At 43.5% G+C, this 12,227-nt stretch overlaps 1 protein-coding gene across 2 annotated transcripts in view; it reads right to left on the reverse strand.

Moving 5' to 3' along the window:
* Positions 1 to 12,227, reverse strand: part of LOC139752821 (uncharacterized) — a 227,792-nt gene that overhangs the window by 101,557 nt on the left and 114,008 nt on the right. For both annotated transcript variants that reach the window (XM_071668765.1, XM_071668764.1), the window contains exon 6: positions 10,845 to 10,983. In XM_071668765.1, the coding sequence (XP_071524866.1) occupies positions 10,845 to 10,983 (139 nt within the window). The remainder of the gene's footprint in view (positions 1 to 10,844; positions 10,984 to 12,227) is intronic.

A 12,227-nucleotide genomic window follows, 5' to 3' on the forward strand; every position in this document is an offset into this window, starting at 1 on the left:
ATCTATCACGCCACCTCAACCAGACCAAGAAGGATCATCACATCTCAAAAACCATATCAAGAAACTCATCACGCCCAGCACAGTCTACACTACTTCATGAACTAGAACCTCCTCATACACTACCACATACATCTACAACACCTGATATACGGAGATGTGAAATCTGGCCAGTTTTACTTGGAAGCTTGACCCACTTACGCTACGCCAGTGTTGGTTCACTTTCCCTCTTCTCCAGATATTATTTTGGTTACCTGCTACCATGAGCTTGACTACGTAGTACCGGACGAGCTATTGCATCGGCCAAAGTCTGTGCCTCGTCGGCATTGCCGAAGGCCTCTGCCGCGTTGATATCTCCAAAAGCCTCTTTCTTACTCTGTGGTCAGTAGCAACTCAGGGAAGGGCTGTTGTGATATCTGTTTCGTAGTGAAATTCATGTCAGACAAACAATGTTAGCGTTAGCATAGAGTTATACCACAGGAGATTCATTATCTGAATACAGTGGCTCTCATATGTTGGAAACGGAACTGGTTCAACCTGCACTGAGTTGAGCTTCTGAGTTGCGCTTCGGAGGGAGTGGTAGGAATCGTAATACTTATTTTGATTCATATCTCTGTTAGACGAGAAGAAAACCTCGGGAAGTGTACCAGCAGCGATCGTCGCCCTACACGGTGTGGGCCTCAGCACTGGTGTAATTACTAAGCGGGTTGGCGTGTCCAAGCGACCCGCGGCCCGATGGCTACAGCGATAAGTTGAGACTGGGGACGCCTTGCATAACCGTGGAGCGGGCGGGTCTGGGTGCACAAGGCCTGCCCGGGACAGAGCGATCACAGATATCATCGATAATTTCCCCTGTACCACAGCCCCAGCAATCCGTCAAAAAATTGGACTGTCCTGCACCGACCTGTGGTCTCCATGGCCGTATACCAGCTCAGAAATCGGAACTTTCCCAGCTGGACACACAACACTGTTGTGCGTGGAATATGCGTTAGAACACGCAGACACACCTGCTACAACCTGGCACAACATAGTCAATTGTGATGACTTTTATACGGATGAGAAAATAACTGCCCGAGTGTGGCGTCCAATGAACGAACGGTAAACTCTCTCTCTCTCTCTCTCTCTCTCTCTCTCTCTCTCTCTCTCTCTCTCTCTCTCTCTCTCTCTCTCTCTCTCTCTCTCATGTATGTGATACGACCTCTTAACATTCCCGACGCATTGGTATATTGCAAATGCTTAGGTTATCATTTGAATATATGATAAACATGTTCTCAATGCCGGAATATTACCCCAGTATCTTTCGTCATATTCCTATACGTGTTCTGAAGACAATTCCGAGTAAGGTAACATGTGGAGTTTCCTGCCGCACATGGATTACTCATCCGTCAGTGCTAGGATGGTAATGCTTATTCACGGTCTCTCAGCATTCTCTAGTTTTTTCCTAGGTATGGCGGCAGACCCGAAGTGGCAGAATTACTGACGGGTCATTTGAATGAATTCACGCAAGAGGTGTTGGGGAGCTAGCAGGCGTTGGTCCAGGCCGTTCCGCTGGGAGTAAACACGTCGAGACATTGGAGGAAGTCCCGTTTCCGTCTGTGGAGCGCTTACTCTACCCTGACAACGCGCCATTCTCTCTCGTTCAAGACAACTCGCTCACACACACGAGCAATGTTGCAAAATGGTAGTTTCGGAATCATCCACACATTACGCTTGCGCCACACCCTTCGAAATCACCGAACCTCATCCTCTTGGAAAATGTGCGAGTCGAGCTTGTCAGATGTCACCATGAAATCCATAACCACAGATAACTGCTCATGTCATGATGGCAAGGGAAGGTATGAGAGGTCCGGCTGGACAGCAATTGCTCCAGAATGTGTGTGCATCCTCGCAGCAGGAGAATCCTATACTAACTATTGATAGAATTAAAAGTGATATAACTTCTGGTGAGACGTACTTGCCTTTCCTATCAAGCAATTAATCAGCCTGGCACATGACCGGTTATAGTATATCTAATACTCCGTGGCTGCGAGTCTGTCGGTAGCAAGAATAGATACTACTGTGGTGTTACTGTGAACACTCTTGTTGTGGTTGTGTCGTGAAGAATTATTTGGTTCATGACGAGCAGTCTGCAGTTGGCAACTAAGGAGTTTTTTCAAAATTTTTCGTGTGGTGGGTCATATCACGATGCAAGTATGCTAAATATTTCTTTTTCGGGTGCACACATTATATATATATATATATATATATATATATATATATATATATATATATATATATATATATATATATATATATTATCCCTAGGGATAGGGGAGAAAGAATACTTCCCACGTATTCCCTGCGTGTCGTAGAAGGCGACTAAAAGGGGAGGGAGCGGGGGGCTGGAAATCCTCCCATCTCGCTTTTTTTTTTTTTTTTAATTTTCCAAAACAAAGAACAAAGAAGGGGGCCAGGAGAGGATATTTCCTCAAAGGCCCAGTCCTCTGTTCTCAACGCTACCTCGCTAATGCGGGAAATGGCGAATAGTATGAAAGAAAAAGATATATATATATATATATATATATATATATATATATATATATATATATATATATATATATATATATATATAAATATATATATATATATATATATATATATATATATATATATATATATATATATATATATATATATATATATATATTTACTCTTAACTTTCTTCTTTCACACACTTTACCAAACTCAGTCACCAGCTTCTGCAGTTTCTCACATGAATCAGCCACCAGCGCTGCATCATCAGCGAACAACAACTGACTCACTTCCCAAGCTCTCTCATCCCCAATAGACTTCATACTTGCAAGGTTATTAGGTACAGTAGGGTTGAGGGTCAAGTCAATTGGGAGGTAAGTTTGAATGGAGAAAAACTGGAGGAAGTAAAGTGTTTTAGATATCTGGGAGTGGATCTGGCAGCGGATGGAACCATGGAAGCGGAAGTGGATCATAGGGTGGGGGAGGGGGCGAAAATTCTGGGAGCCTTGAAAAATGTGTGGAAGTCGAGAACATTATCTCGGAGAGCAAAAATGGGTATGTTTGAAGGAATAGTGGTTCCAACAATGTTGTATGGTTGCGAGGCGTGGGCTATGGATAGAGTTGTGCGCGGGAGGATGGATGTGCTGGAAATGAGATGTTTGAGGACGATGTGTGGTGTGAGGTGGTTTGATCGAGTAAGTAATGTAAGGGTAAGAGAGATATGTGGAAATAAAAAGAGTGTGGTTGAGAGAGCAGAAGAGGGTGTTTTGAAATGGTTTGGGCATATGGACAGAATGAGTGAGGAAAGATTGACCAAGAGGATATATGTGTCGGAGGTGGAGGGAACGAGGAGAAGTGGGAGACCAAATTGGAGGTGAAAAGATTGAGTGAAAAAGATTTTGTGTGATCGGGGCCTGAACATGCAGGAGGGTGAAAGGAGGGCAAGGAATAGAGTGAATTGGAGCGATGTGGTATACCGGGGTTGACGTGCTGTCAGTGGATTGAATCAAGGCATGTGAAGCGTCTGGGGTAAACCATGGAAAGCTGTGTAGGTATGTATATTTGCGTGTGTGGACGTATGTATATACATGTGTATGGGGGTGGGTTGGGCCATTTCTTTCGTCTGTTTCCTTGCGCTACCTCGCAAACGCGGGAGACAGCGACAAAACAAAAAAAAAAAAAGAATATATATATATATATATATATATATATATATATATATATATATATATATATATATACATATATATATATATATATACATGTGTGTGTGTGTGTGTATGTGTGTGTGTGTGTGTGTGTGTGAGTGTGTGTGTGTGTGTGAGTGTGTGTGTGTGTGTGAGTGTGTGTGTGTGTGTGTGAGTGTGTGTGTGTGTGTGTGTGTGTGTGTGTGTGTGTGTGTGTGTGTGTGTCTGTGTGTGTGTTAGCAAGGTAGCGCCAGGAAGACGAAGAATGGCTGCATCCGCTCACATCTTTCCTCTATCTGTGATGTGTAATGCACCGAAACCGTAGCTCACAATCCACAATCGTGTCCGAAAGACCTTTCCATGGTTTACCCCGGACGCTTCAAGAGCCTGGCTCAGTCCACTGACAGCACGTTGACCCTAGTGTACCACATCGTTCCAATTCACTCTTTCCCTTGCATGCTTTTCACTCCCCTGCATAGGTCAGACCCCGATCGCTCAGAATATTTTTCACTCTATCCTTCCATCTCCAATTTGGTCTCCCGCTTCTCTTTGTTCCCTCGACCTCTGACACATATATCCCCTTTGTCAAACGTACCTCACTCATTCTCTCCATATATACAAAACATTTCAACACACTCTCTTCTGCTCTCTCAACCACACTCTTTTTGTCATCACGCCTCACTCTTATCCTTTCATTACTAAGTCGATCAAACCACCTCACACCACATATTGATCTCAAATATTTCATTTCCAATACATCCACCCTCCTCTATACAACCTATCTGTTACCCATCCCTCGCACCCATATAATATTCCTTCAAATACACCCATTTTGCCCTCCCAGATAGTGTTCTCTATTTCCACATGTTCTTCAGCGTTCCTAGAACCTACGCTCCCTCCCTTATGGATGGGGTGGTTAGGGAGGTAAATGAAAGAGTTTTGGAGAGAGAGGAGAAGGGATAAGAGGGCCTGGAAATTGAGTCGCTTGTTTTTCGCCAGTGATACAGAACTGGTGGCTGATTCGAGTGAGTAATGTAGAAGTTGGTGACTGAGTTTTTAAATGTGTGTGAAAGGAGAATGTTGAGAGTAAATGTGAATAAGAGCCAGTTATTAGGTTCAGAAGGGTTAAGGGACAAGTTCGTTGGGATATTAGATTGAGTGGAGAAAAGTGGAGAAGGTGAAGTGTTTTAGATAGATAGCATGGAACCGTTGAAGGTGGAGGTAGGGGATGGGGCGGGGCGAAGGTTCTAGGAGCATTGAAGGATGTGTGGAAAGAGAACGTTATCTTGGAGAGCAGAAATGGGTATGTTTGAAGGAATAGTAGTTCCAACAATGTTATATGGTAGTTGGGCACGGGCGAAAGACAGCTTTTTTTTTTTTTTGCGGGGGAGGGTGAATGTGTAGAAAATTAAATGTGTGAGGAGAATATATGGTGTGAGGTGGTTTGATCGAGTAGGTAATAAAAGGGTAAGGGAGATGTGTGGAAACAAAAAGCATGTGGTTGAGCGAGCAGAAGAGGGTGTATTAAAATGGTTTGGACATATGGAGAGAATGAGTGAGGAAAGATTGACAAAGAGGATATATGTGTCAGAAGTGGAAGGAACAGGAAGAAGCGGGAAACAAAACTGGAGGTGGAAGGATGGAGTGAAAAATATTTTGAGCGATGGGGTCCTGAACATGCAGGAGGAAGGGCGTGCACGAATAGAGTGAATTGGAACCAGGGCATGTGAAACGTCTGGGTAAACATGGAAAGGTCTGCGGGGCCTAGAGGTGGATAGGGAATACGTGGGAAGTATTGTTTCCCCCTTATCCCTATGAATTTTGTTCATATATATATATATATATATATATATATATATATATATATATATATATATATATATATATATATATATATTATATTCATATTTTGCTTTGTCGCTGTCTCCCGCGTTTGCGAGGTAGCGCAAGGAAACAGACGAAAGAAATGGCCCAACCCACCCCCATAGACATGTATATACATACACGTCCACACACGCAAATATACATACCTATACATCTCAATGTATACATATATATGCACACACAGACACATACATATATACCCATGCACACAATTCACACTGTCTGCCTTTATCTATTCCCATCGCCACCTCGCCACACATGGAATACCATCCCCCTCCCCCCTCATGTGTGCGAGGTAGCGCTAGGAAAAGACAACAAAGGCCCCATTCGTTCACACTCAGTCTCTAGCTGTCATGCAATAATGCCCGAAACCACAGCTCCCTTTCCACATCCAGGCCCCACACAACTTTCCATGGTTTACCCCAGACGCTTCACATGCCCTGATTCAATCCACTGACAGCACGTCAACCCCGGTATATCACATCGATCCAATTCACTCTATTCCTTGCCCGCCTTTCACCCTCCTGAATGTTCAGGCACGGTCACTCAAAATCTTTTTCACTCCATCTTTCCACATCCAATTTGGTCTCCCACTTCTCCTCGTTCCCTCCACCTCTGACACATATATCCTCTTGGTCAATCTTTCCTCACTCATTCTCTCCATGTGCCCAAACCATTTCAAAACACCCTCTTCTGCTCTCTCAACAACGCTCTTTTTATTTCCACACATCTCTCTTACCCTTACATTACTTACTCGATCAAACCACCTCACACCACACATTGTCCTCAAACATCTCATTTCCAGTACATCCACCCTCCTGCGCACAACTCTATCCATAGCCCACGCCTCGCAACCATACAACATTGTTGGAACCACTATTCCTTCAAACATACCCATTTTTGCTTTCCGAGATAATGTTCTCGACTTCCACACATTCTTCAAGGCTCCCAGGATTTTCACCCCCTCCCCCACCCTATGATTCACATCCGCTTCCATGGTTCCATCCGCTGCCAGATCCACTCCCAGATATCTAAAACACTTTACTTCCTCCAGTTTTTCTCCATTCAAACTTACCTCCCAATTGACTTGACCCTCAACCCTACTGTACCTAATAACCTTGCTCTTATTCACATTTACTCTTAACTTTCTTCTTTCACACACTTTACCAAACTCAGTCACCAGCTTCTGCAGTTTCTCACATGAATCAGCCACCAGCGCTGTATCATCAGCGAACAGCAACTGACTCAATTCCCAAGCTCTCTCATCCACAACAGACTTCATACTTGCCCCTTTTTCCAACTCTTGCATTCGCCTCCCTAACAACCCCATCCATAAACAAATTAAACAACCATGGAGACATCACACACCCCTGTCGCAAACCTACATTCACTGAGAACCAATCACTTTCCTCTCTCTCTACGCGTACACATGCCTTGCATCCTCGATAAAAACTTTTCACTGCTTCTAGCAACTTGCCTCCCACACCATATATTCTTAATACCTTCCACAGAGCATCTCTATCAACTCTATCATATGCCTTCTCCAGGTCCATAAATGCTACATACAAATCCATTTGCTTTTCTAAGTATTTCTCACATACATTCTTCAAAGCAAACACCTGATCTACACATCCTCTACCACTTCCCCGAACTGCTCTTCCCCAAACGCTTCATATACACATATACACACACACACACACACACACACACATATATATATATATATATATATATATATATATATATATATATATATATATATATATATATATATATATATATTCATACGTGCTGCCTTCATCCATTCTCGTCGCCATACAGCTACACATAAAACAGCTACCCCCTCCCCCCCGCACGCGAGGTGTCGCTAGGAAAAGACAACAAAGACCACATTCGTTCACATTCAGTCTCTAGCTGTCATGTGTAATGCACCGAAACCACAGCTCCCTTTCCACATCCAGGCCCCACAAAACTTTCCATGGTTTACCCCAGACGCTTCACATGCCCTGGTTCAATCCATTGACAGCACTTCGACCCCGGTATACCACATCGTTCCAATTCACTCTATTCCTTGCGCACCTTTCAACCTCCTATATGTTCAGACCCCGGTCGCTCAAAATCTTTTTCACTCCATCTTTCCACCTCCAATTTGGTCTCCCACTTCTCATCGTTCCCTCCACATCTGACACATATATCCTCTTTGTCAATCTTTCCTTTCTCATTCTCTCCACGTGACCAAGCCATTTCAATACACCCTCTTCTGTTCTCTCAACCACACTCCTTTTATTACCACACATCTCTCTTACCCTTTCATTACTTACTCGATCAAACCACCTCGCACCGCATATTGTCCTCAAACATTTCATTTCCAACACATCCGCCGTCCTCCGCACAACCATATCTATAGCCCATGATATATATATACATACATATATATATATATATATATATATATATATATATATATATATATATATATATATATATATATATATATATATATATATGCTTGAATGTTGCTTTTTGTGTCAGCGAGATAGCGCCAGGAACAGACGAACAAGAGCTACAATCGCTGTCATGTGTAATACACTGAAACCATAGCTTCCTGTCCACAACCAGGCCTTACAGACATTTCCAGGGTTTACCCCAGGCGCTTCACATGCCTAGATTTGGTCTATTGACAGCCCGTCAACCCTTGTGTACCACATTGTTCTAATTTGCTCAATCCTTTGCACATCTTTCATTCTCCTGCATAATCAGGCGCCGAACGTTCAACATCTTTTTTCACTCCATCCGTCTATCACCAATTCATTGTCCTTGTTCTCCATGTTCCCTTTACGTCCGACACGTATATGCTCCTTGTCAACCTTTCGTTACTCTTTCTCTCCACATGCCCAAACCATTTCAATTCACCCTCTTCTGCTCTCTCAACCATACTCATTTTATTTCCACACTTCCTTTCTACTTTTTCATTACTTACTCGATCAAACCACCTCATACCATATATTGCCCTCAAGAATCTCATTTCCAACGTATCCACCCTCCTCCGCACAGCCCTATCTATAGCCCATGCCTCATATGAATATAGTAATGTTGGGACTACGATAACTTCAAACATACCCATTTTTGTCCTCCCATATAATGTTCTCTTTTTCCATACATTCCTTACCTCTCCCAGAACCTTTCCCCCCCCTTCACCCACCCTATCAATCACCCCCGCTTACGTGCTTCCGTTCCCTGCTATGCCCACTTCCAAATATCTAAAACGCTGAACTTCCTCCAAGTTTTCGCCATCCAAACTCACACCACAGCAAACTTGTCCCACAACTCTGCTAGACCTAATAATTTTGCTTTTTTCTTTTATCCACATGTACTCTCTACTTCCTCCTTTCACACACTCTTCCAAAGTCAGTCACGAGCTTTTACAGTTTCCCACTCGAATCTGTCACCAGTGCTGTATCAACAACAAATCACAACTGACAGACTTTCCAGGCTCTTTCATCCCTTACAAATGCACACTCGCCCCTCTGTCCAAGAATGTCGCATTCAACTTGCTCACCGCCCCATCCAGAAACAATTCAAACAAATGTGTTGACATCACGCACCCTTGCCGCACAACACTCTTCACTTGGAACCAATCACTATCCTCTTTTTCTATTCGTACACAAGCCTCACACTCTTGTTAGAAACTTCTCTGCTTTCAGCAGCTTTCCTCCCACACCGTATATTCTCCAGTCCTTCCATAAGGCATCTCTATTAACTCTATCATACGTTTTCTCCAGAATCATAAGTGTCAAATACAAACCTATCTGTTTCTTTAAGTATTTCTCGCACACACTCTTTAACGCAAACTTCTGATCTGTGCATTCTCTACTACTATTGAAACCACACACCTACTTCCAAGTCTGATGTTCTGTACATACCTCCATCCTTTCCATCAGAATCCTCTCATACAACTTTCCAGGTACACTCAGCAAACTTATACTCCTGTAGTTTGAACACTCACCTTTATCCCCCTTATTCTTATTCATTGGTATTATAAATGCATTCTGACAGTCCTGAGGCACCTCACCATGATCCTTGCACACATATATTGAAAATCCTTACAACCTTATCAACAACACAGTCACCCCATTTCTTAATAAATTCAATTGCAATAGTATCCACTCCCACTCTAGCCACCTTGCCACATCTTATTTCACTACCTTTTCTCTCTTCACCGAGCCGCTCTCCATGACTCTCACTTCACATACCAACCCGACTCAAAAACCCTCGGGAAGATGAACTGTCATAGAAAAAGATATATAATCTTCTCAAAGGAATTCGATTCATCTTTAGAATAAAGTTCAACTGAGCTACTTCGACGACCAGAGAAATCAAACCCACCACAAAGGAGTCAAGCCCAAAAGAGGAGCAAGAATAAATGATGGCTCACTTTCCCTTTTCTATAGGTGTTGCTTAGGTGTTTGCTCCCGAGAGCTGGCTGCTTGTGTCCCCACTACTAAGGAGACCAACTGCTATTTCGCATGATTACTGTGTGCCCGTTGGTCACTCACGAGTGGGCAGTTTTGACAACTGTTTCTTTCCCTACACCTCGAAGCTTTGGAAGGCCCTAGCCTTTCATGTTTTTCCCATTAACTATGATTTGACATATCTTAAAAGACAGGTTTTTCACTACCTTCAAAATTCATAAATGCTTTCCCTTTTCTCTACTTTTTTCTCCTTCATGATCCTTTCTAAGGCCAGGCCTCGATGTGGACTTTTGTCTTTGACTGGAGCCTCCAACTTTAAAAAAAAAAGAATAAACCAAAGGAACTACGATATCAGAAGAACCAGTAACCCAGAGACCTTTCACTGAAAACAGATTCTCCAGAAGAAACGCTGCTCTAGGGGCGACCCAACCCAAAAATATCTATGGAACGAAGAGTACCCACGTAAAGAATCCTGACCATTAGGTAGAGATCTTAGCTTAGGCTAAGGTATAGGTTAAGGCTTGGGTATAGGTTAAGAGTCGGGGCAACACGAGAGTAATTCTCTTTCCGTAACACACACACACACAAGGTAACACGTCCCAACACAAACAGTAGCCACCAGGACCACCACACGACCAAAACATCGTACGACATCACCCAGAACATTACCTGTTCTCTCATCACAGAGCTTGACGCCGCCTCACCACCGTATGTGGTCTTGTATCATGCCATGTCAACACCACACTGACGGTAAAACCTCACCATCACATCAGTGTCGGATCATCGTACTTACTTGAGGAGAAGAGCATTGGCCTGGACGGTGAGGGGCGAGGGTACGGCGCTGCCACACATGCTGGCTATAGTTCTGGTGACGGGCTCGTCGTCCTCCACCACCACCTCAGCCACTTCGAGCATCCCCCGTGTGCAGTAACCTGCGGCCAGACGGGGGTCAGAGACGGTATTTCTTGTCCCAAGGGTTCATTGTCAAGACCCAACAACTTTACCACGAGTTCATTGTTATATTGCGGCAAACCTGTGACACGTGGTTTTCGAGCTGGGTGTCTCAACTGTGCAAGGATTTACCACAGAGGGTCACATTAGTGAAGTTAACGATCAAGTGTTACAGTTATGATAAAAAGTTTCCAACCTAAGTGTCACAGCTCTGGCATGGGTTTTGTATGAAGTGCTACTAACAACTATACACACTTTTAAAGTACACTAACACACACACACACACACACACACACACACACACACACACACACACACACACACACACACAAACACAAAATCCATCATTGAGTGCCAATGATACATTCCCACAAAACCATCACACGGTCGTACACTACCCATTATTCATACACACATAATTCTCACCACACGTTTCCACACATTCATCAGTGAGCATTCCACATGCTCGCTAATCGTTAGATACCACACGCCGTTCTTCATTATTTACCAACAAACAGCCCTAAATTATCATCTACTGTCAGATAAACGTATATCAACTGCCTTTTTACAACTCGCTGCCTTTTACCTTCTGTTATCAGTCATGACCACAAGCCTTATCTCAACATCCACGAGCGCACGTTCTCTTTTTCCTCAGAGTAACTTGCTGGCATGGGAAAAACATGCCCCAGTCATAGCCATCCCCGTGAGAAGAAAATGGGGTATGTAAAACAGCGAGTGAATCAATAAGAACGTCTGTGGTGTGTGTAGGCTTGACTCTCTGGGCAGAAAGGTTAAAGGAAGAGGGATAGACGAAAGGGAGAGAACACATCTTTGTTGTTCGAGGAAAAGAAGGAGGTATGATGACGACCAATCCTTGAATGGCATGTCTCCACACACAAACTTTGGGAAACATCAGCCATACACGGGATCAAACTTTGGTGTCAAAGACCTACACAGACAGTTCACGAGAACATTGGCTCACGTCACACCGGCAGGACAGGTGCAGGACAACACAATCATGGCTGAGTAATTATAGGGAAGTGTGAAGTGATAGCTGGAGGGCTAACGAGATGAAACGCTTTAGATTCCGTTGTAGCTTATGAAGTGATAAGAGACGTAACTACCTCAGATATGTTGGTACTCCATGCTAGGGCGAAGGAAATGTCTGAAGGTATGAGATAGGAGCTCACAAGGGAATTGATATTGGCATCTACACAACACTACT

Source organism: Panulirus ornatus, chromosome 13, assembly GCF_036320965.1.
Source record: "Panulirus ornatus isolate Po-2019 chromosome 13, ASM3632096v1, whole genome shotgun sequence".
In the NCBI taxonomy this organism is placed as follows: domain Eukaryota; kingdom Metazoa; phylum Arthropoda; class Malacostraca; order Decapoda; family Palinuridae; genus Panulirus; species Panulirus ornatus.